Here is a 25,384-nt window from a genome sequence, read left to right as displayed (position 1 = left end):
CAACCAAATTGTTGTTAAAGCAAAGAAATATTTTGAGAGAAAAAAGGACACTTATGACGAAAATGGTGAATTGATAACTTGCAATAAATTCTTTTGTGGGCTTTGACTTCAAAAAACTAGTTTTTACCTCATTACCACGACATGGATTTTGAGTAGTTTCTAGACACGTGGCTTTAAACCACTGGTACAGAAAATTTCGGAAATTTCTGCATTTTAGATACAAATCTTATCCTGTATCACGCATGACATATCTCGTTTGTTCCCAATTCATAGTTTAAATATTTTTTTTTCACTTGCTGTGACCATCCTTTATCACAGATATTCAAATACATGTAAATAACGCCTAATGCTTGCACATGATTAATCAACATCTACGTGTGTTATCAACAATTTATTATTATGCATTTTTTCTTTTTCTTTCTGTTTTGGAGCTTAACGTCCTTGTTCCGGTTATAACCGAGCCAAGGACACTTATGCACTTTTCTTGAGAAAGGATTTCTTTTTATAACAAACGAGAACAATGTCTCGCTCTGGTTGGTCCGACACTTGTAAGTGACTAACTGTAGTTCAGACTAACGATATTTATCATCAAATTAAAAGCGAAAATACGAAAATAAATTATCCCCCCTCCCTAAAAAATCACATCGGAAAAGAAGAATGATATAGTTGTTTGTTTTTTACCTTTAAACATGGTATTCCGTTCAGTTCAGTTTCTCTTCCGTGTGTCTAAATACACTACCACCTTCTTTGACGTTCAGTTCTCTCTCCACTGTGTCTAGAAACACTACCACCTTCTTTGACGTTCAGTTCTCTTCCGTGTGTCTAGAAACACTACAACTTCCTTTGACGTTTAATTTTCTCTCCTCTGTGTCTAGAAACACTACAACTTTCTTCAACGTTAAGTTCTCTCTCCACTGTGTCTAGAAACACTACCGCTTTCTTTGACGTTCAGTTCTCTTCCGTGTGTCTAAATACACTACCACCTTCTTCAACGTTAAGTTCTCTCTCCACTGTGTCTAGATAAACTACCACCTTCTTCAACGTTTAGTTCTCTCTCCACTGTGTCTAGAAGCACTACCACCTTCTCCGAAGTTCAGTTCTCTCTCCACTGTGTCTAGAAACACTACCAACTTTCTTCAACGTTAAGTTCTCTCTCCACTGTGTCTAGAAACACTACAATTTTCTTCGACGTTCAATTTTGTATCCACATTTTTAGAGACCCTCTTGTACATTCAATTTTTTCAACCGGTTATGTATCTAGCTTCTATGTAGCACAAACTACTTTTCAACAACAAATAGGAAAGCTGTAGACTGAAATTCAGCAGAGACACATATCGGCAGACAAGAGAATTATAGATATTCTTTGTTAACAGACATAATTATAATTACTAAATTTTGTATAAATAACAATTTTGGTGTAATTCTTATTGAATTCATAAATGTAATACATAAAAGAAAATGAAATGCATCGACCTACTACCATGGCGCATAAACATGCAACGTTGCATATATTTCACCTTACTGAACACAAGTACACTGTACACATTACAAGTAAACATTTCCAGACACCTTACTGAACACCAGTACACTGTACACATTACAAGTACACATTTTCAGACACCTTACTGAACACCAGTACACTGTACACATTATAAGTATACATTTCCAGACACCTTACTGAACACAAGTACACTGTACACATTCACAATACACATTTCCAGACACTTTACTGAACACAAGTACACTGTACATATTACAAGTACACATTTTCAGGCACCTTACTGAACACCATTACACTGTACACATACACAGTACCCATTTTGATATACCCAACCTAACCCCAATACACTGAATACATTACAAATACAGCGAGATTTTACATTATTGCTAGATAATCATATATATTATATATATATATATTATGCCAGTTCACTTGACCATACGAAGACTACTCACATCATATATTTAGTTTAAACAATTTCTAACTCAATATTTTAACATTATGAATCTGATAAAGTTTACTACCACAGGTTATATGGTAAAACCGTAGAGTAAAACAAGTTAATCGTTATCATTGGACTGTGAATGCATGTTAGGCCTTTGAAGAATTTTGTTAAGGACGTACAATATCACGAACATTTTTAAACTGAAAGATAGAATGAAAGATTGCTTAAAAATTATTCATATGGCGCCATCGAAGAAAAGAACGATCTTCGCGTGATATAGTCTAGTCGCTAATCCTCATTACTTGCCATAGCTGAGTGAGCAATCTGTCCACGTCGACAACATTTCCAGACACCTTACTGAACACCAAAACACTGAATACATTACAAGTACACATGTCTCAGATACCTTATTTAACCCCAATACACTGAATACATTACAAGTACAGCGATATTTTACATTATTGCTAGATAACAGTTCAACCATAGTAAAAGTGTTTAAAAACAACTGATGTATTTATTCTATCTTTGACGCAGATTCGACACGAAGCCCAAGACCTCACAGCCTTAATTTGAAGTGCATAATAAGTAAGTATCAAATAATGATAACATTGTCTTTTCAGTCAAGATAAACTGTATTGCCTTACGGCTGAGAAAGTAATAAACCTTTCGACCTTTTGTAGCTAAATCAGCATGTGCTACTGTAAATTTACTCTTATAATTATGTATCATTTCGATCAAATTTTCACTGTTGGTTTGTTAACAATTGCTTACTTTTCTAAAATCAACTATTTTTTTTCATTCACGGTCAAATTCCATCGATTATATCATCCCTCAATAATTGTCCAACAACAGATAGGCTTCAAAATGTATGCCCTTACCGCCACTAACGAATGACGAAACAGCAGTATGATGTAGCATCACTAACGAGTCCTAGAAGGACGAAACAGCTGTACGATGTAGCATCACTGACGAGTCCTAGAAGGACGAAACAGCTGTATGATGTAGCATCACTGACGAGTCTTAGAAGGACGAAACAACTGTATGAAGTAGCACCACTGACGAGTCCTAGAAGGACGAAACAGCAGTATGATGTAGCATCACTAACGAGTCCTAGAAGGACGAAACAGCTGTATGATGTAACATCACTGACGAATCCTAGAAGAACGAAATAGCTGTATGATGTAGCATAACTAACGCGTCCTAGAAGATCTAAACAGCTGTACGATGCAGTTTGACTTTATCTTACACTAAAGCATGAAAAGGTGCTATCCACTTCCGAAACAGCAGTATGCTGGTGGAGGTGCAGTTTAATTTTTATTGTTCACCTATACTTGCCTATTTTAAAATCATATGATGAAAATTACAAAATTTATTTAACTATGTATCTCACTCTTTATTTTCTTTTGATACTTTTGATTTTCCTTAAAGGGGATAAACACAGCAGTTGCGTTTAATTAATTGGCTTTTGTAAAATCATTAACACATATAGAAACATTATTGGTGATAGTGATTCTCCTTGTAATAAGCCGACCTAAAATTGGAACACTGGAGACAATTTACCATCAGTCTATCAATAATCAATTGATGTAAAGCACTGTCTTTACACAACTTACACGATAAACGAAAATTATTAAGAAGAAGAAGACGGTGATATCGTAATATATTGTTACATATGAATGTGTAGGCGTGTGTCATGTTAAAACCTTGCAAAGTTACAACAAATTCTAAAAAAGCACACTTCAGTGAAGTCATGAATAAGGCAATCCAAAATGTGGTAAAATTGAACGCTCGAAAAACAAAATCGGTTCCAGCCAAGAAAAGCTACGGTTGAAACTTCAAAATGAGCGCGTGACACAAGTAGTGCGTCCGAGACCCGAAAAATGAGGGCTTGAACGGCGAGCTGAGTACATAAACGATTAATGTGTGGTATAAGCTGCAAACTCAAAGAATAAGCGTTCATTTCTTTGAGTAAACTACACACTGTAACTTTGCACTCCAAACTCTCTGAGTAAATGGCACGTTAGGAAACTAAAGTGAAAAGACTTAATAGTCCATTATGAACATTTATTTCATATTAGTTTTTTTAACGTGAATGACTCACTAATGATAATATAAAAATATAGAAGCTTCGTCGAAAGCATATTTATTATTGTATATTTTCAGAAATGATAGAAAATATGTGTATTTTTTTTCTTTAAGAAATTATTATTATGTTAAATATTTATTTCATTACAGGAAAAATCTACCACGATGATGAAGTTTCCGATTGATTTCAAGACTTGTTTCTGCTCTCTCCTACTGGTCGGATTCTTGTTAAATTCTGTGATTTGGTATGGATGGTTGCTGGATTTATTTGTAACCAAGGACCCCAAACATTATTCAACAAAATTGAAATCAGACGTACACTATGGAGTTCCTAAAAATAACGATTACCATACGGGGGCATGTCAAATTCCGCACCTCGATCCTTTTGAACTTACAATTAAAAAATTCATAAAAGTCAAAAAACATTATCAATGTAAAAGATGGGATATTATTGCGTACCAGAAACATTTGCAAATAGTAGTCAATAAAACTGCTGTCGAGAGGCACTATAAAACATTTTCAAAATGTGTTTATCAACCATACGTGAAAGCGATAGGTACCGACAAACGAAGCATGTTTTTGAAAAACAAATTTCTTTATTTTACCGAATTTCTCAATGTCACCGACGAATTTTGTTTGGTTCGTTGTTTCGGTACAAATAACACGCTTCTTACAGAGCAACATTTTGCTTTTGTTGTCAGAAACGAAACTTTAGTTAATTCAAGAAATCAAGTTAGATCTACAATGCAAGATACCGGTACGATGGCGAGAAGACCTATGAATGTGGTTATGATAGGACTAGAGTCGACTTCTCATATGAACTTTATCCGCCATATGAATTTCACTCGGAGTTTCCTTACAAAGACCATGGATTCCGTTGATCTTTTAGGGTATAACAAAGCGGGACTGAATACATTTCCGAACATACTTCTTATGCTATTGGGTATTACAAAAGAGGAACTGAACGGTACCAAAGGGTTTTTTGATAATTATCCTTTTATCTGGAAGGATTTCATGAAAGCTGGTTATGTTACCTTCATGGGTGAGGATTCCTCAAATATTGCTATCTTCCACTATCTAAAAAAGGGTTTCCATTCCGCCCCTGTAGATTATTATTTGCGACCGTTTATGATGGGACTAGAAACTTCTAGGATGAGAAATGGACTCTGCTCAGGAAACTCGTTGATTCTACAGTCGATATTTGACAAATTGACAGCTTTTATCACAACATACCAACATATTCCCCATTTTACATTTACATTTGTAACCAACCCTTCACACGATAACCCCAACGGAGTAGGTGTGGTTGACCTTCCACTGACCAGGACATTGACTGATTTAAACGCACGTGGTCTACTTGAAAATACCGTGCTATTAATATTTGGTGACCATGGCAGCAGATACGGACAGATTAGGAATACGTATCAGGGTCGCTTGGAGGAACATTTGCCTGCATTTTATGTTTCTCTACCCCGTTGGTTTCGTAGAGAACATCGTAATTTATACGAAAATCTAAAAGAAAATAGAAACAAACTTACAAGCAATGTAGATGTGTTTGCCACGTTACAGGACGTCCTTGAGCTTGGCAAAGGTCACATGACCCCAAGAGCTGCTGGTAAATATGGAACCAGCCTCCTTCGGATTATCAGTACAAACCGGACTTGTGACGATCTGAAAATACCCATGGACTTCTGCATATGTAAATCTATTCCCGAGTCGTATTCTACTAACGCTAGCATAGTTCATGAAATTTCGCAATGGATTGTAAAAAACATTCACTTGATTCTTAAGGACGTGCATCGTATATGTTCAGATTTGAAACTGAATAACATTCATAATGGGTGGAGATCAATGTTCAAACCTCATAACACAGGTAAAGTTAATACCGAGGGAGAATATGTGATTCAATTCAATGTCGTACCAAGTTTTGCCGAATTCGAAGCAACAGTTCGGTACAATGAAAAACAATTCCTTCTTCTTGGAGACATATTACGATTGAATAAATACAGCGGGCAATCTGATTGTGTTTTACATCATAAGAATGCATCGGTTTTAGAAAGATATTGCTATTGTAAATAAGATTTTTTGCACAAATGCAATCGGCTTCAGGAAACGAGATTTAGTGGTGGACATTGGCCTACAAAGAAGCCATACATCGAAAGAGAACTACAATTTACTATTATTTAAAATTATATTAACCTCGGCTTCGTCTCGGTCACTATCATTTTTTCAGGTTCATATCACATCATATTCACCAGCACCGAAGTCCATAATTGTATATTATTTATAAGACTGGTGACGTCTCGACATTGTTTTATTTTTTCATCTGAACAAAATAGATTCTTCAAACATAGATAGAATCAAGAAGCAGCTGTAGAAATGTCGCCTTCAACAATTGACGAGTACGTATGTTTACAGAAGACAACTTACATGGAGCTATAGTGAAAATTCTTAAATTAATATACTTCCGAGGCAGCACCAGTTGGACGTTTGCATTTTTCCTATTCTCAACTAATGGTTCTGTGTTGCATTATTTACCTGTACCTTGTAAACTCATATGAACTTTAGAACTGAAAGTGAATCGTTATAAGATACAATTCTTAAACGTCATTATCAACACAAAATTCAAAAATTGGTATTCGATATATCTTCATTGACGTAATGGTAATATGACGTCATCAATACACGTGTAACGTCAGTATTAATTTCAAGTAAGAAGATGTAGTCGTGCCTTATCTTGTATATGATACAATTCTGAATAAATATGAGCTGCTGGGGAAAACCCCTTTTTGAATATGAAATACATATTCGGAATATAGATTTCCATCATGTTGCCTAGAATAACTAGATTCAGTGCCGTCAAAGCGGTTATCACGAAAGAAAAAACTAAGACCGTCTTTTAAGTAGTCACCGGGCTCACAATATCTTCAATTCAGAAAATTACCGGATAATCGAAATATGTCACAGAATTATCACCGTCGTACTCTCCACTTCAATTTTCGATGAAAAATATTACCTAGTCGTTATGATAAATTTTTCCAGTGTCAATTTCGTTCATATGTTTCATCCGGTAACACGATCGTCCTTTTTTAAACATTGTCGCCACCTTTGGGCTAGCGCCACATTTTTTGGGTAAATCAGGGATAAGTTAATTAAACATATTCTATAAAAATGTATTACATAACTATTAATTTAGAATAATTATCAGAAACAAACAAAAATCGTACATTCTCAAATAAACATCTTTCATCTTGCTTAACAAAGGCCATAAATAAACTTCTGTTGTCAGGAATGTAAAAGGATGTGTAAATCAATAGCGTTCTGAAGAGTACCGAGTTATATATATATATATATATATACAGTTAAATATAATAAGGAAAGCACGTGTAGGCTTCTTTATTTAGCATGGCTCTTTTGTTGTACAAATCTGTTGTTTTACATAAAAAAAGTACTTAGTACAAGTTTCAAAAGAATGAATTAAGATATACAAAGAATTTTTTTTAGTACAAGTTTCACAAGAATGTCATGTTTACAGAATGGGTTTATCAGAACTTGATCTTTACATAATTTTCTGTTATACATATAATAAGATCTTACCCACGCTGAAAGTTATTAGTTTTGTCTAGTAAGAACGTATACATAGTGTATGTAAATTTATTTACTCCATGGTCATTTGTAGAAAACGCCTATTAGTCCAGGTTTACTGTTTTCCTGTTTAGCTGTGCCTTTACCTAGTTGGTTGATTTTCTTACAGTCGTGTTAGGTATTAAGAGTCAATTAACGACAGTACAGGAAGATATGAGTTTGTCAGATCAATGTAAACTAGTTTGTGTTAATTGTATGAGCAATAGTTATAACCTGTGCAATTAGTTCGTAGATGGACATCAAACTGACCGATTAGAATGCAAAGATAATTTTTTCTGTCTGTTTAGGAATCGTTATTATCCCCAACTGTTCACTCAGAGCTAGGACAAGAAAATCTACAACGAAATCTTAAACAGCTATCCATTTTATGTTACATGTAAGCAACTTTGTAGCGTATGATGATATTTGCTTTGTATTGTCAAATTATTTTGAGTTTACTCACATATATTGTATTTTTTAACCTTTGACCTTAATCGTAATTTTGTGTATGATTTGTTTTAGATTGTAAATATTTTATTGTGTATGTACTTATGTCGCTGTCCTCCATACAAATTGTTGATTCTGAAATATGCAAACATCCTCTTTGTCTTCATAACAATAATTTTATACATTATGCTATAGTGGTTCATCGCAAAAGAGATTATTTTTCCACTGTGGTAAAATTTAACCGATATTTCACAAATATTGTTTAAAACGCACATAATTAGTGTGATGTAACCTTAATGAATCATATGTGGCTAGAGTTATCTCCCTTCTTGCATTTCCACTTCAAATCAGAATACATTTAATGACCGCACACAGTTTACAAAGCAAACCAGTCTATACAAAAACCATGTTCTGTTGATTTTTTTAGCTTTTATTTCCTTGCCCGCTTGATTTACACTTGCATTGAAAATTGAAGTGATTCCTGGAATAAATCTAGAACTAGCCTCTTGTATCAGTCTTAGCTGATAGATTAGACTTGTATTTTGTTAGAACGTACAAGTGTTAATGTCAATGTTTACATTAATATCAGGCCAAGAATGTTTGGTCTGACCTGAAGTGATCATCACAAACCGAAAGTAACAATTCTAAAGTGAAAGTAGGAGTTTCTAGTAGGAATAACTGTTTATCTAAACTTATCTTTGTACACAGCATCATTCTATCCATTCTTCATTCTTTTTCTGTGTCAATTAGTTACAAGTATTTTTCATGTCGATGTTTAGTTCTTTTTTTGTTTGTTGTTTCTTGTTTGATTCTGTAATCATAATGACGACTGTCTGTAAGATGATGTTCTGTTTATTGTGTCCAATCTAAAAGTGAAGTACAACATCATTTCATGAATGTACATACAAATTATAATTTGATTACACAAGATTATTTCCTTCAACATGAGGAACAAAATTACTTACAGGTTCCAATAATACAAAACAATGATGTAGAGCATGACATAGGGAACCAATAGCACAGTCGCTCTATACATGACATAGGGAATTAATAGTAGAGTCACACCATACATGACATAGCGAATCAATAGTAGAGTCACACTATACATGACACGACATAGGGAATCAATAGTAGAGTAACACGTCACAATATACATGCCATTACATTGTGAATCTGAAGTAGAGTCACATTATATATGACATGACATAGGGAATCAATAGTAGTGTCACACTATACATAACAAAACATAGGGAATCTGTAGTAGTCACACTATACTTGACATGACATAGGAAATCAATAGTATAGTCACACTATACTTGAGCATACTTTATATATACAGAAATACAAACATATCGAAAACCATTGAAATGATAAAATCAATATATTCTATATTATTATCTTTACTTGAAATTATTATTATCCAACATCACAATTAGTTATAATGAATATTTCTATCAGATTTTTTTATATGTTCTATTTATAAATTCCATGAACACCTTCGGTGCATAACTTCCGGTTTGGATGAACATCATTTCTTGGTATATCTTAGAAATAAATCATTATGTCAGTGCTGATCAAAGAAACACGCTTTTAGATATTGAAATATGAATTTATAAACAATCAGGTCATATTTGACGTATGCAATCAATGCTATAATAATCAATGATCAGGAGATTGTAATGTATCAACAACTTGCACTATGAAACGTCAAAATAGACAGATAGTTTCTAGTCAAATGGGTGTGATCTTCACCGAATTAGCGAGATCACTATAACTGTAAATGACGATTAAACATGCTATGAGCATGGACCAAATAATACAATTTTGACAATATTTCATACGAAAACTCTAAAAACAACTTTGAAAGTTTAAACAAAATTATAATGAAGACAGCTTGTAAGATGATGTTCTGTTTACTGTGTCCAATTCAAAATTGAAGTATTTTTGCTAGGAATTACCTTAAACCTAGCTTCTCCAAATGTGAGAATTACCTCTTAAAATCTGATTGGTCAGTTCCAAGAAACAACTAACTTTTCTTCAGTTATGCTAATGAGAAGGGTCCTGAACCTGGGTTCGGACGTTGGTTGGACGCTAGTGATAATCCTTACCCAATTACTCAGGTAGTTGCTACTGTACTAACCGCACTCATGGCAGAAAATTCACAGCGTTGTTATAATCCGTTGGAATGGAGAACAACTTCCGGATACAGGTTCAATACATCGATAACAATACTATAGGATATCATAGGAATTCTTATAAACAAAATACAAGAATTGTTAAGTTTATGATTAATTTCTAATAAAAAATGTCGATTATAACATATCATAAAAAATCTTTAAATTCGAAGATAAATTTGGATTTAAAATTTTACAAAGAAATATATAACAAATTAACACAAAGGAAATAATACAAATATAAAGAAATTTAAAAAAATGAATTTAGGTTTCTCAAAGAAAAGCATCAGAAAACACTAATTTACTTGAAGAAATATTCCTGTCAGTTCTTAGATTTGATTCATATCTATCATGCATTTATCAGTAACCATCGATTCTATATCAGTTATAAGTACCATGTTTATGTCGGTTGTTCAGTGATATTTCTAAGCAGTGTTTACTTTTCACAAGCTAAGCAGAATTAGACTAAATTATTCCCCTGATTCCGAAAGTTTTAACAAACCTTAAGTATTTCAATACATGTTTTTTACAGTAAACCAATTTTCTATAATTATAGCTCTTTATTGATTAGATATCGATGGTATCTCTACGTCAGTATCAATTATCATGTGTTTTATTTTGGAAATGTAATGTTGTATTGTACATACAGTTAATAAGTTGTAACATGTAAGTTGTCACTCATTCACAGCTTGGATATGAAATAAACAACAACGAAACCTTAAAACAGATGTCCATTTTATGTTACAGATTAAAACATGAGAGATCAATGAAAATATACATCTGTTATGAAAAATGATCAGAACTTGAAATCTGAAGAAATTCGGAAACGAAATTCGTTAGGATTTCCTTCTGTTTTATCATATCTTATCTTTTTCTGATGATCTTGCAATGGTGTGCTGCTCAACGGACACCCTTGTACAGTATGGTGAAACATGATTCTTATCTTTTTAGAGCTTTGCCAGCGAAGCTTTTTAAAAGCTAGAGTTTGGAAATTAAGTCTGGAGAGAGTTATATTATTTCCCTTCTCCATGCATATCGCCTTTAATATTTAATGGTCCAAAAGCGGGAAGTAATGGACATTGGAGAAGTATTCTCGCTCAACTAGACACTTGAAAACTTACAAAAACGATAAGCTGCTGCGTTAACGAGACAAGTAGAGAAACAATGAGGAAATATATATATCTAAACTCAATTCATTCGACGAAAATTTGCTTATATAGGCAAATTTACACATGAGTAAATTTACACGCATAAGTAAAAGTTAATTTGCTATGCGTTCATAAGAGATTTATGTACCGTCAGTAAATCCCCAAATTGCCATTTGAAATAAGGAGATGGACCGATTCAGACTGGTGAATTTTCACAGAAAAAGGGTATTCCCTTGCTATTTGGGAACAGGACTAGCTATCGGATGCTCCCGAATCAAGGAAACTAGAAGGAAAGTCCGATCTACTGAATGGTACGACAGAACCGTACTTAATGACGAAGATTGGTATGAGTATTTTCGAATGAAAAAGGAAACGTTCTTAAAATTTTGTGAAAAATTGGAAAATGCTTTGACCCCGGCACGCATATTCCCATCATAGCTCCTAAGCATTCCAACGAAGACTACTTGAACTGGAAAGGGTTTTACTCCTTGATTTTGCAGGGTGTTTGCGAACACAGCTATAGCTTTAGCGACAAAAAAATATAGGGTTGCCAGGAAGGGTCAACGATGCAAATTCGAAAATTTATCTCAAATGAGAATATGGCTCTTTGTTTACAAATAAGCGAAAGCCATTTGGGGAAAGTACTATTCCAGTAGTTCATCTTGGCGACCCAGCGTATCCTTTGAAGACTTGGCTTTTGAAGCCATACACCAACAGATCTACCCTTACAGAAACTCAGTCGACTTTCAACTATCGTTTAAGTAAAGCACAAATGACCATTGAAAATTCGTTTGGTCGTTTGAAAGGCGTCATGTCTACAAATTTATATTTTCCCGCCAAAGCACACACAAGCATAACAACGCTTAAAATAGAGACTGATGCAATACACATCACAGAATACTTACATAAGTACATTTGCTGCGTGTTCATCAGACAAAATTTACACACGGGAGCAAATAATTTGCGACAACATGTATGTAAAAGTTAATTTGCACCTAGTCCTGACCAAGTGCAAATTTACTCAACTGTGCAGAATTTGTATATGAGCAATTCAGTTCATACGACAAAAATTGCACATGTAAGTAAAGATTCTTGTTGTTTTGGAGTCTTGTTTACTGGTGCACTGTTGTTGTTGTTAGATTGCTTTTTATTTAGTCTTACATCCGTTCGTCCAATGTTGAATAAACTGCTCTGTATATAGATTTATTGAGAGCTGTTTATCCCCATTGCCCTACCTAACAGGGTTCCAGAAGCTACAACCCAGTGTACAAAGCATGAATCTAGATGATCACCAGTCCATGACCGTTGCATCCTTATGTTCCTGTTTATGTGTAACCTATACTGGACGTTGAGCCTGGTAGTTGTGTAGTGTGTATGTGCTGTGTATTTGTATTACAAGAGTTATCTCCCTTGTGATGTATGTTTTATATGTGGTCTATGTAGTCTGTTTGTGTAAGGTATTTTAGTATCAATTTGTTGATATCTGTTCTTCTGGACTAGGTTGTAGTAGTGTATGTATGTTGTTTGGGGATATATCTATTTTTTTCAGTACTCCTTGTTATGATATGTCTGACCGAATTATTAAACAAACCTAAAACAAACTGCTTTAGATATCTATACTTAAAAATCTTTCTATAAACCCGTTTCTGTTTTAGATATATATCTTTACGTGTAATAAATACCTCGTTGCATGTTTATCCGCCATGGTAGTAGGTCGGTGCATTTCATCCCTTTTTATGCATTACATTTATGAATTCAATAATAATTACACCGAAATTGTTATTTATACAAAATTTCGTAATTATAATTATGTCTGTTAACATAGAACATCTATAATTTTCTTGTCTGCCTATATGTGTCTTTGAAGTGATTCCCTGCCATAGCGTGACATGTTTCTTTAGCTTAATGTTTCCTCCTTGTTGGTAAAGATGATTTTCAGTCTACATCTTTCCTATTTGTTGTTGAAAAGCTAGATGTATAACCGGTTAAAAAATTGAATGTACTAGAGGGTCTCTGAAAAAGTGGATACATTCACAGTAAACATTTCCAGACACCTTACTGAACACCAGTACACTGTAAACATTCACAGTAAACATTTCCAGACACCTTTTACTGTACACTGTACACATTCACAGTAATTATTTCCGGACACCTTACCGAATACCAGTACACTGTAAACATCCATAGGAAACATTTACAGACACCTTACTGAACACCGGTACATATTACACATTCACAATAGACATTTCCAGACACCATATTGAACACCAGTACACTGTACACATTCACAGTAAACATTTCCAGACACCATACTGTATACCAGTACTCTAAACACATTCATGATAAACATTTCCAGACACCTTACTGAACACCCGTACACTGAAACCATTCACAGTAGACATTTCCAGACACCTTAGTGAACACAAGTACACTGTACACATTCACAGTAAACATTTCCAGACACCATACTTATACCAGTACTCTAAACACATTCATGATAAACATTTCCAGACACCTTACTGAACACAAGTACACTGTATACATGAAAAGTAAACATTTCCATACACCTTACTGAACACCAGTACACTGTACACATTCACGGTAAACATTTCCAGACATCTTACTGAACACCAGTACACTGTACACATTCACAGTACACATTTCCAGACACCATACTGAACAGCAATACACTGTACACATTCACAGTACACATTTACATAAGGTAACCCCGATACACTGAGTACATTACACGTACACATGTCTCAGCCGCCTGAATCACCCCCAATACACTGAATACATTACAAGTGAAAAGTCTGATCAATAATTCTTAATTCTGAACATGTTGGACTTGAGATTATAAAATGAGTTTCATCTTCTGTGAAACAGTGTACATAATATTTAAGATACATTAATGCCCTGGTATCTTACTGTCACTAAGCTACCTGACAAAGACGAGGCGACATAAGGCAGTCATCTTAGCGTCACTAAGCTACCTGACAAAGACGAGGCGACCTTAAGATTGACTTTAAGATGCCCAACTGATTTAAACTGACGACCCTGTCTATGTATGCAGTCTATTTTAATGTAAATTACTATTTTAAATGACGTTTCTTATTCCCGACAGGTGTTGCATTCAGTTTTAGTCTGTACTTACATAATATCTGAAAACATTTAAGCCCAGATCGCATTTCCACTGACGCCTTGATCTGATAGTTAACTACTACGGAGGTGTAAAAGGAAATTAATTAGTTGGACGCAACAGTGAGATATGTAATTACCAGAAGAAACAAAATTTGACACATTCAATCGGAATAGCGAGACAATTGTAAGGTACGTGATATCTAAGATCTAAGATAATAATTTGTAATCGTAATGGTTCCTTGTCTGTGATCTGTTTGTATTCATTGTGTCGGGTAACGTTGTGGTAGGGACATATTTGAGGACTGCTGATAGGTTCCTTTATATTTAAACATTAAGGAAAGTGTCCGTTTCGCTTACAAACACTCTGCTGCTGATTTTAAAGAGACTACTTAAAACAGCTGTAGGTATAAAATTAGTTTTGTATATAAATGTAGATTTTATTTTTAGCAAGGAAATATCGAATGCACGTGCGACTTGCGTCAGGTATTTGTTCAGAATATGTGAATGAGAACAGTATAAGATTATTTCAATGTGCCCGTCGAAAGGCGGCACGTGTAATAAAAGCGGACGGGCGGGCACACGCGGTGTCCGCTCGATAACTTGAGTTTTTTTCAACCGATCACCATCAAACTTCATAGCAAATATAATTACCATGATAGCTCAGATCAGCTCGATCACTGTATTTAGATTAATTCATGGCATTATGAATAAGGGATCAACTTCAAATATCATCAGAAGGTTCATTATTATGGAAGTTCGGACAAGCAAATCTCCCAAGAAGGTTTATTATCATGATAGTTCGGACAAGCAAATGGAAGCAGCATATCCATCCCACACTGGAATTTCTTGTGGTAGAAATGAATATCTTATTTAATAATCAAATATCTCTAACCATCGATTTCGTTAAAATATCGTCCAGCAGAAGGGAGACAGAGGTGTTGCAGTTAACCTATCACATTTGTAGGGCCAAGGATTTTATCTCATAAAACCTTTCTTCCTGACACTTTTAACCGATAAAGTGTAGATATGAGTTACCTAAGAGCTGAAAACTTAATTGAAACATTTTCGGCCCACCATATTCAAATGTCCTTTCATTCGGTTGTTTTGAACGGTTAATCCTGAATTGTTTCGATACTTTTTGAGAAACATACAAAATGACATGATCATTGCTTTTTATGTTGCTCGGCTGAAGATATATTCATTGACATTGTGTCCTTGTCCTTTCTAATTCGATCATTTTTTTTTTTTAATGATCGATTATTTATTTTCCCACACTTCTGATTTTGGCAGAGTATCCCGGATACTGTACCATTAATTGTAAAAAGTACAAAGTTGACTTCAGAATGTTCTTTTTTATTACCGAGTATTTACTTTAACGTTAGGTATATGGAAGTCGTATTTATCCTGACGTACTTTCTCAATGTTTGTCTAAACAGCTTTATTGTAAAATCCATTTAGTTTACTTCTATAATGTCAATAGAGATCAACAATCTGCCATTACAGAAATAATTTCTGAGAAAAAAAGCTAAGTAACATATTTACGTAATTAAAGTTACTCTTAGACAGGGCAAATAGATTGTGAGTCTAGTTTGACAATATCGGTAGAGAATATTTGACGAGATTTTAAGCTGACAAATCGTCAGAAGAGAGGGGGAAGGATCTTGATTTAAACAACTAAAGAATGATATAGGAGGCCATATATTTGTGATAAAAGTTGATTAAAACACAAAGTGTTCTCATAAAATAAGACTTGCCATTGATTGCGATCTATAGTCCTCTCTACACGACGACACTAGGGATAAAGACAAACTGGCACAGACCGTGTTTTTGTGTTATGAGAATAAGTTATATAACATTAAGTATTTAGAAATATGAAATTATGTTTTGTAAATAGCTGAAACACAAATGAATTTTGTCAGTTATCTGTCAATGTGAGAACATTTTGAATTTTACGTCATTGGTTTACGTGGGAATATTACGACGTTTTCTTATGACGTTACTCTCATAAACACATGACGTAACAAGCAATGCCTTCGCGCAAGAGCACATAACTTTGTTTTACGAAAAAGCTGAATTAAGTGAACTACTATTGCACAAATATAGATTTTTCTTGATTTATTTTCAATGTCATACATACAGTTTTGAATTTCTTATGCCTATCTATGTTACCAAATGATTTTACGATGGTAACAAACTCATACTGCACCGATTTTGATGCATGAAATCATATATCTGATCAGTTTACTTACTTTAATCCGCGACACTATTTGCTTTTTTAATAAAAGCTTTATTCCTCAAACAATTAATATTCAAAATAAAAAAGTCTTGAATAACAGAATCTTAATAAAAATATGTGAACAGATTTACGGACAACATAAAATAACAAAACTAATCCGTGTGTAGGAATGAATATATATATATATATAAATATGTTCAAAATGTACTGACTGATTGATATTTTATGTTTTGTGTATTTTTTGCGGTCGTCAAGATTCCTGATGTTGTAGGTGAAATAAGATATTCGCTGTAAACTATGTTGTATTTTGTGTAAATGCGGCCTACCTTGTTTACGCTACACTATTGTTTATTTATGAAGAATGTTTATGGGTGTTTTAAGGCTCCCACGGGATACGATCAATTCTGATTAAATATTGAATTATTTTCAGAGTAGGAGGTGCAAGAAAATCTATGTTACCAGTAACTGAGCGAGATCTGGGTATCTCAGTCGAGGGCTAAGATCATGTAACATAATCTCAACCAAGGCATTAGCCAAGGTTATGATGTTACAGGATCTTAGCCCGAGCGAGATCGGGTTATCTCATTCGAGGACCAAGATCCTGTAACAAAATCCCAACCGAATGTTACAGGATCTTAGCCCGAGACTGAGAAACCCCGATGTCACTAAGTTACAGTTAACATATTCTATTATTCTCGCCCTGTTGCTTTTTCCAGAAACAACATATCTAGAACACGATAAATAAAGAAAGACCGCCTTATAAGACACACCTATTCCGCATTCCACTTTCTTCCAATATAATTGATCAAAGTTATCATTTTCCTCATTTGAATCGTGTTGTACATTCTGTATACAGCGACATTTCTGAATATAATGAACACGGTGAACTGGCGCATAATGAAAGAAACTGCCACGATTAGGGTAATTGGAAAAATTCTGATGAATCATCATCTATATACATTCGTATATACATCTAAGTAACACGTTATATTTTCGATATGCAGTTGGTTAATGATTTTATGATCTAGGATTTGGCCTCGATTTTCCCATTAAAGGTCGCTTATAGTTCTGGTTGATATATCTTCTTAAAATAGTTTGAAGAGATAGCATTACTATATACACAGTTACATAAGTTATTATAAACATGATAAAAATATTTTAAAAGTACATGGTTCTGAAATTATTTTAGAAGTACACGATTCTTAAAACATGTTAACAGTAGATAATTTTAAACATATTTCAAAAGTACATGATTGTCAAAATATTTCAAAAGTACATGATTGTCAAAATGTTTCAAAAGTACAAGATTGTCAAAATATTTCAAAATATTTTCAAAATCATGTACTTTTTTCAAAATGTTTCAAAAGTACATGATTGTCTAAATATTTCAAAAGTACATGATTGTCAAATTTTTTTCAAAAGCAGGTACTTTTTTCAAAATATTTCAATAAGCACATGATTGTCAAAATATTTCAAAAGTATATGAGAGCATATTTCACTCGTTTCGTGAATATTTTTCTGTATCTTTAATCCGTTCACACACTTTTGAAACCTATTTATAATTACTGGACACACTATTATAATCTAGTATTCCGAGGCACAAATTGAATTTTAAAAGTGTTACTGATTTTAGTGAACATTTGAAAAATATCGGTTACATATCAATTTTTCATGTACACTAGTTAAGCAACATACCTGAAAAAATATCAGTTGATTTGATAACGGTATGATTAGGAGATGACGGGGGCGTTTTCGTTTTGTGTTTGTATAACCATGGGATCCACGAGGTCACAAAACGTGGTAACATTCATATCTACAGTTTTGAACGAAACATTATTTTCGCTTATGTTTAGACCGATGAAGAAAACACTTCTTTATTGATAATATTACGATAGTCTGCAGAAGGTTTCATTGAAGTCACATCTTACCGGTGTTTTCTATCATACCTTTACTGTCATACTGAATATTTTATTTTAAAATGAATGTTTGTGACAATGAAGAGACATGTTGCAAAGTGATTATCACTATTCTTTTATTTCCTACATAATGAAGATACATAAATTTCATATGTACAATTGCTTAGCGCAAATTAAGTTGGTTACAATAACATCATCAATTCGTAAATACATGTATACATAGGATGATACTAGCGAATAGGTTATCGGAAAGTACAAGTATCAATTGACAAGGTTGGTATACTTGCACTATTATAGCATGACATAATAGACGTGTTATCTATAGTACAAACTGATATTTTATCGATGAAAATTGAACAGTGTTAAACAAACATTTCGTAATCAGGTAATTATGTTTAATTGTGTATTAAGCTATTTGGCGCGCTGGTATCTATTTACCTTTGACATCTATGCAAAACACTAAGTCAGTTGAATCACATGTAACAGTCTCTATGTCTAGACTGCCAATCGTCATTGTGCCCCATTGGATGATGGGTAGTATTACCAAATAATTACTAATAAAATCTTATTTCTGAAGTATTTCTTATACTATATATATATTGTATATCTCTGCATACCATTTATAAAGGTGTTGAGATATCAATAAGATTTAAATACACATACACATCAGGTCGGCGAGAACTTTTCATAGAGATCAATGTAGCGCGAAGACATTTGTGTTTCATGACCTCGCTACATAATTACCACAAGTATTACCGACACAGATACTAATGAGTAAACATCTTGCACAACACCTATCAAATTTACTGCCGGATTTATCATACAAATACTTCAAATTATGCGGCCAGCCCAGGTAAGGGTACGCCTACAAAAAAAATGCAAACGTTATTATTATTTTTTTTTTGTCTTTACATACTCTTTTCCGCTGATATTTAGGTAAAAATTTCCGCATTAATGTTTTCTTTAAAATTGTCAACACGCCAGTTATTCACGGTCATTTACCTGGAACATAGCATTTTAGGCAAAAAGCTAATTGTTATCAAACAGGTAAACACGGAAAGATATGTCTTTCATCATATACAGCACGGGTCTCGCGTTCCATTCCGGAATAGGTCAAATTAGAATAATAAGCGGAATGTTCTTTAAGTAATCATGTTAAACGAGATTTTCTACTTTAATGATTCGATGAATGTTATATGTGAATCTTTAAAAACATGAAGTGAATTTCAAAATGGAATATTTCATTCTTCGGTTATTTGTAGTATCACCAGAATTGGAAAACCAGAGGGGTAGCTTCCTGAAATTTATATCATGAAGATACAAGACAGTGAAAAATATCGAAGGAGAAATATCAGACCTGTAGGAAATATTGTACATAAACTTATAACAGTGTGTACGGGTTCATAGAAATGTATTAAATTGATCAGTCGATTCAATTGAGATTAAAATATAAAGGCATACATACAAATATAACGTTGTTGACTAAAATGTTAAACCCGTTCTCTGAAATATAATTGCATTAAGTTATATCTGTCGCGTTTTCCTCAAGCTGGATACAAGAAAGGAGTAGACAGCAAACCTACAATGAAATAGAAAGTTTAATAATACGCTGTAATTGTTGTCCTCGTGATTTAAATGTTAATAGATAGGAACAGCTGTATATTTGTCTCTTAACTACCTTGATATCCGATATTATGCCAGTGCACTTAGCCATAAGAATACCACATGTGTCAGCTGTAGTAAAAAGTGTTCGTATCAAATTGTATATAATGTTTATTCTTACTGATGCATGCAGACGACATTGTACTTCAGGCAGAAACAGCTGACGGATTACAGAAAATGCTAGACTTGTTATTATTGTATACAAATATATGGAATCTTACAGTAAATGTACAAAAATGGTGTTTTTAAAAGGTGGTAGCTCACGACAGGAAGATTAGTGGTAGTTTAATGGTTATGTTTTAGGGAATGAAGACGAATTCAATTACTTGGGAGTTTTACAGTAAGTATCTATGCAAGGTAGACAAGCATTGTTCTGTGGATCTAATGACTGTAAAGAAAATCACTTTACGTTCGAAACACATCTTCACGTTTTTTTACACATATATTTGTAGTATATCAAATTATAGAGCTGAAATCTGGGGTTTTCATAAAGCACCAGATGTTGTGAAGCTATATATAAGTTATTGCAAAAGATTATTTGGAGCAACGAAATCTACTGCAAATGTTATGGTCTTCCAAAAACTAGGCAGTGTTTCTCTGGAAGTTATCAGAAGAAAAAATCGCATATTTAATATTGCATCAAATGGAGCATTCTGACAATTGTATTTTTTAAGCATGTTAACAAAATAAGCAAATGTCTGCATGGTGTGAAAGATGTACTTTTTAGATTGGGTGTTTGGTATATACGGCAATATGAAGATACTTTTTGCATGGTTATATTATAAATATCATCAAAACTAGATTGTTCGATATATTTAAACAAGAGTATTGTGATCCGATAAATTCATCTTCAAAATGTTACCTGTATAAATATATCGGTAAAGATTTTGGTTTTCAGAATTAACTTACAGAATCTATTGGTAATCTAATTTGAAGGAAATAGCGAAAATCATAATATCATATCATAAATTGAATAATTGAAACTGAGAGGTATGATTATATAAAAATGAATAATAGAATTTGCGTTTTATGTAACAGTGATGACTTAGAAGATGACTTTCATTTGATAGTTAAATGTGAAAGATATGCGGATTTAAGGAAATGTTTCATTAAGAAACAGTATTATAATAGACCAAATATTTATCCAACTTATGAAATCTGTAAACAGGAAATAATGATAAAATTTATCCAAATTTTTCGTAATGAGTAACACGAAAAGAAACGACTTAGCTGTACATGGTCAACATGTTGAATTCCCTCTACACTATGCTAATTGATGGTTTGTGTGTTGGATGAGACAGTTTGTGTTCCATTGTTGTTTACACCTGTATATGTTGTATGTCATTATGAACTGATGAACCGCAAGGCCCAAGGTAATAAAGAATTGAATGGAATTGACTGATATCTGTCTATTGTGGCCATAACTTTTGGAAAACGCCCAGTCAAAAGCTATTGTCTCGATTTCAATGTACATTTTATACTGTAAATTTTAATTCAAATAAATTGTTAAACGTATTGGTATGAAATTCTGGTATATGAATAATTTATCGCATAAAATCATCTTTAGCAAGACAAATTTTCAAAAATGAAAAATAAACAACCACTGTCTTACACTTTGTGTGATCAAAATTAGATTATCAAGTTAATTGTAACACATATATACAATTGAAATTGTCTTTATATAAAACTCACATTCGAAACCAATTTTCAATCTGAGTCCGTAGTTTCAGCTTACACAGAGTGTAATACGTCTCCGTCGATATTTATCATATATATATTTTTCATATACATTTCAAATGTCAACACATAGCAAACCGTATGTCAGGTAGAACATAAAACTCTTCTGAAATATGCAGATTAGAGGTACATGTTTTTAGATTTCTGGTTTCCTCCATTCGATCTGCCAAACCTTTTATCTTACACGTCTCTAACGTGAAATAATATGATACATATAATAAATTACGTGTATTGTTCAGAGGCACGATTTAGAAACATTTGCTTACATGTAGCATTTAGTTATGAAAGATACCAACAAGGAATACATCGTTTGATAACGTAAATACAGTGTACGTACACCTTGCTGACCAGGAATTGTCCCTCTATGAAGTTACACTGTCAACTTTGATATTCTTGGTAATCTTTCCTTTCATGAAGGCGCGTTTTGTGTTGATCACCACATACAAGAAAACGCGTCACACTTTCGTATAATTTCAAATGCCACTATTTTGGCTATCATGATTTAAACGTACCATGTTAAGACGTTCAGGTTGACCATTTATTAAACTGATAAGAGTTCAATATTAATTCCGCTGTATCTGTAAAGTAATAATTCATGTACTAAGCATTAGATTTAATATGATTCAAATATAAATTTGAAATGTGTTTTCAATATCATTCCTGTCCACTGAATAAACACCAGCGCCACCTGGAAAGAGGTCAACAATACACTGATAATGGACGAAAAAATCTGTAAGCACATATTTAGTTTAAACAATTTCTAACTCAATATTTTAACATTATGAATCTGATACAGTTAACTTCCACAGGTTATATGGTAAAACCGTAGAGTAAAACAGGTTAATCGTTATCATTGGACTGTGAGTGTATGTTAGGCCTTTGAAGAGTTTTGTTAAGGACGTACAATATCACGAACATTTTTTAAACTTAAAGATAGAATTAAAGATTGCTTAAAAATTATTTATAGGTCGCCATCGAAAAAAGAACGATCCTCGCGTGATATCGTCTAGTCGCTAATCCTCATTACTTGCCATTTCTATAATTATCATAGAAGGTGGTTATTTTTTATTTATGATTTCGAACATATTTATGCTATCATGGATTCACGGTAAACATTTCCAGACACGTTACTAAACACCACTACACAGTAAGCATTCACAGTACACATTTCCAGAAACCTTACTGAACACCAGTACTCTATACACATTCACAGTAAACAAATCCAGAAACGTTACTGAACACCATTACAGTGTACACATTGACAGTAAACATTTCCAGATACCATACTGAACACCATTACACTGTAAACATTCACAGTAAACATTTCCAGACACCTTACTGAACACAAGTACACTACACATCCACAGTAAACATTTCCAGACACCTTACTGAACACCATTACACTGTACACATTCATAGGAAACATTTACAGACACCATACTGAACATCGGTACGCTGTAAACATTCACAGTAAACATTTCCAGACACCATACTGAACATCGGTACGCTGTAAACATTCACAGTACACATGTCTCAGATACCTTATTTAACCCCAATACACTGAATACATTATCTGAATACAAGTATCGCGAGATTTTACATTATTGCTAGATAACAGTTCAAAGATTGTAAAAGTCTGATAATTAATTCTCAATTCGACACGAAGCCCAAGACCTCACAGCCTAAATTCGAAGTGCATAATAAGTAAGTATCAAATAATGATAACATTGTCTTTTCATTCAAGATAAACTGTATTACCTTACAGCAGAGAAAGTAATAAAACTTTCGACCTTTTGTATTTAAATCAGCATGTACTACTGTAAATTTACTCCCATAATTATGTATCATTTCGATCAAATTTTCACTGTTGGTTTGTTAACAATCGCTTACTTTTCTAAAATCAACTATTTTTCTACATTCACAGACAAATTCCATCGATCCAATCATCCCTCGATGATTGTCAATCGATGTCTTCAGAAAATAGCATGGTATTACCTGCATCAATGACTTATAACAGATAAATTAATTGTATGTGATAACTGTGGCAATTAGAATCAATCTGATCTTTTTGGATTTTCCTTAGTCGCTTCCGAGACTTCAAAATGTAGGTCCTTACCACTACTAGGACGAAACAGCTGTATGATGTAGCATCACTAACGATTCCTGGAAGGACGAAACAGCTGTATGATGTAGCATAATTGACGAGTCCTAGAAGGACGAAACAGTGGTATGATGTAGCATCACTAGCGAGTCCTAGAAGGACAAAACAGCTCTTTGATTTAGTATCACTAACGAGTCCTAGAAGGACGAACCACCTGTATGGTGTAACATCACTAACGTGTCCTAGAAGGACGAAACAGCTGTATGATGTAGCATCACTAACGAGTCCTAGAAGGACGAAAGAGTTGTATGGTGTAGCATCACTAACGAGTCCTAGAAGGATGAAACAGCTGTATGATGTAGCATAATTGACGAGTCCTAGAAGGACGAAACAGCTGTATGATGCAGTTTGCTTCATTACTTGACTTAACTGTATCTCATTCTAAAGTATGAAAAGGTGCTATCCACTTGCGTGTCTTTCATACAATCTTTGAGATAGCAGGAGGTAGACACTGCTGGTGGACTTCAAGTCACCGAAGATTGCCCTTACCTGCTTGCCACGTTTTTATTCTCTCGAATAGCTTTTAAAATTATATGACGAAAATTACAAAATATATTTAACTATGGGGCTGCTGCACCTCCCAAACTAGATTTTGACTTTTCTTTTGATCACTTTGGATTTTCCTTAGTCGCCTATCAGGCTTCAAAATATTAGCCCTTCGCATCACTGGCGAGTCCTAGAAGATCGAAACAGCAGTATGATGCAGTTTAATTAATTATTATTATGTTAAATATTTATTTCATGACAGGAAAATTCTACCACGATGATGAAGTTTCCGGTTGATTTCAAGACTTTTTTCTGCTCTCTCCTACTGGTCGGATTCTTGTTAAATTCTGTAATTTGGTATGGATGGTTGCTGGATTTCTTTGTAACCAAGGAACCCAACCATTATTCAACAAAATTGAAATCAGAATTACACTATGGAGTTCCTAAAAACAACGACTACCATACAGGGGCATGTCAGATTCCGCACCTCGATCCTTTTGAACCAACCATTAAAAAATTCATGAAAGTCAAAAAACATCATCAATGTAAAAGATGGAATATTATTGCGTACCAGAAACATTTGCAAATAATAATCAATAAAACTGCAATCGAAAGGCACTA

General features: G+C 33.7%; 1 protein-coding gene across 1 annotated transcript; it reads left to right on the top strand.

Annotated features, from left to right (window-relative positions):
• Window positions 1-4,196: 4,196 nt before the first annotated feature.
• On the top strand, window positions 4,197-6,110 carry LOC132546244 (uncharacterized). Its single transcript, XM_060209953.1, has one exon. The coding sequence runs from the start codon at window positions 4,197-4,199 to the stop codon at window positions 6,108-6,110; it is 1,914 nt and encodes a 637-aa protein (XP_060065936.1).
• The last annotated feature ends 19,274 nt before the right edge of the window (window positions 6,111-25,384 follow it).

Source organism: Ylistrum balloti, unplaced genomic scaffold, assembly GCF_031769215.1.
Source record: "Ylistrum balloti isolate Yb309-2 unplaced genomic scaffold, AGI_CSIRO_Ybal_v1 Utg369880, whole genome shotgun sequence".
NCBI classification, from domain to species: domain Eukaryota; kingdom Metazoa; phylum Mollusca; class Bivalvia; order Pectinida; family Pectinidae; genus Ylistrum; species Ylistrum balloti.
The sequence above is the reverse complement of the archived record's forward strand: the minus strand, read 5'-3'. Positions and strand labels throughout refer to the sequence as shown.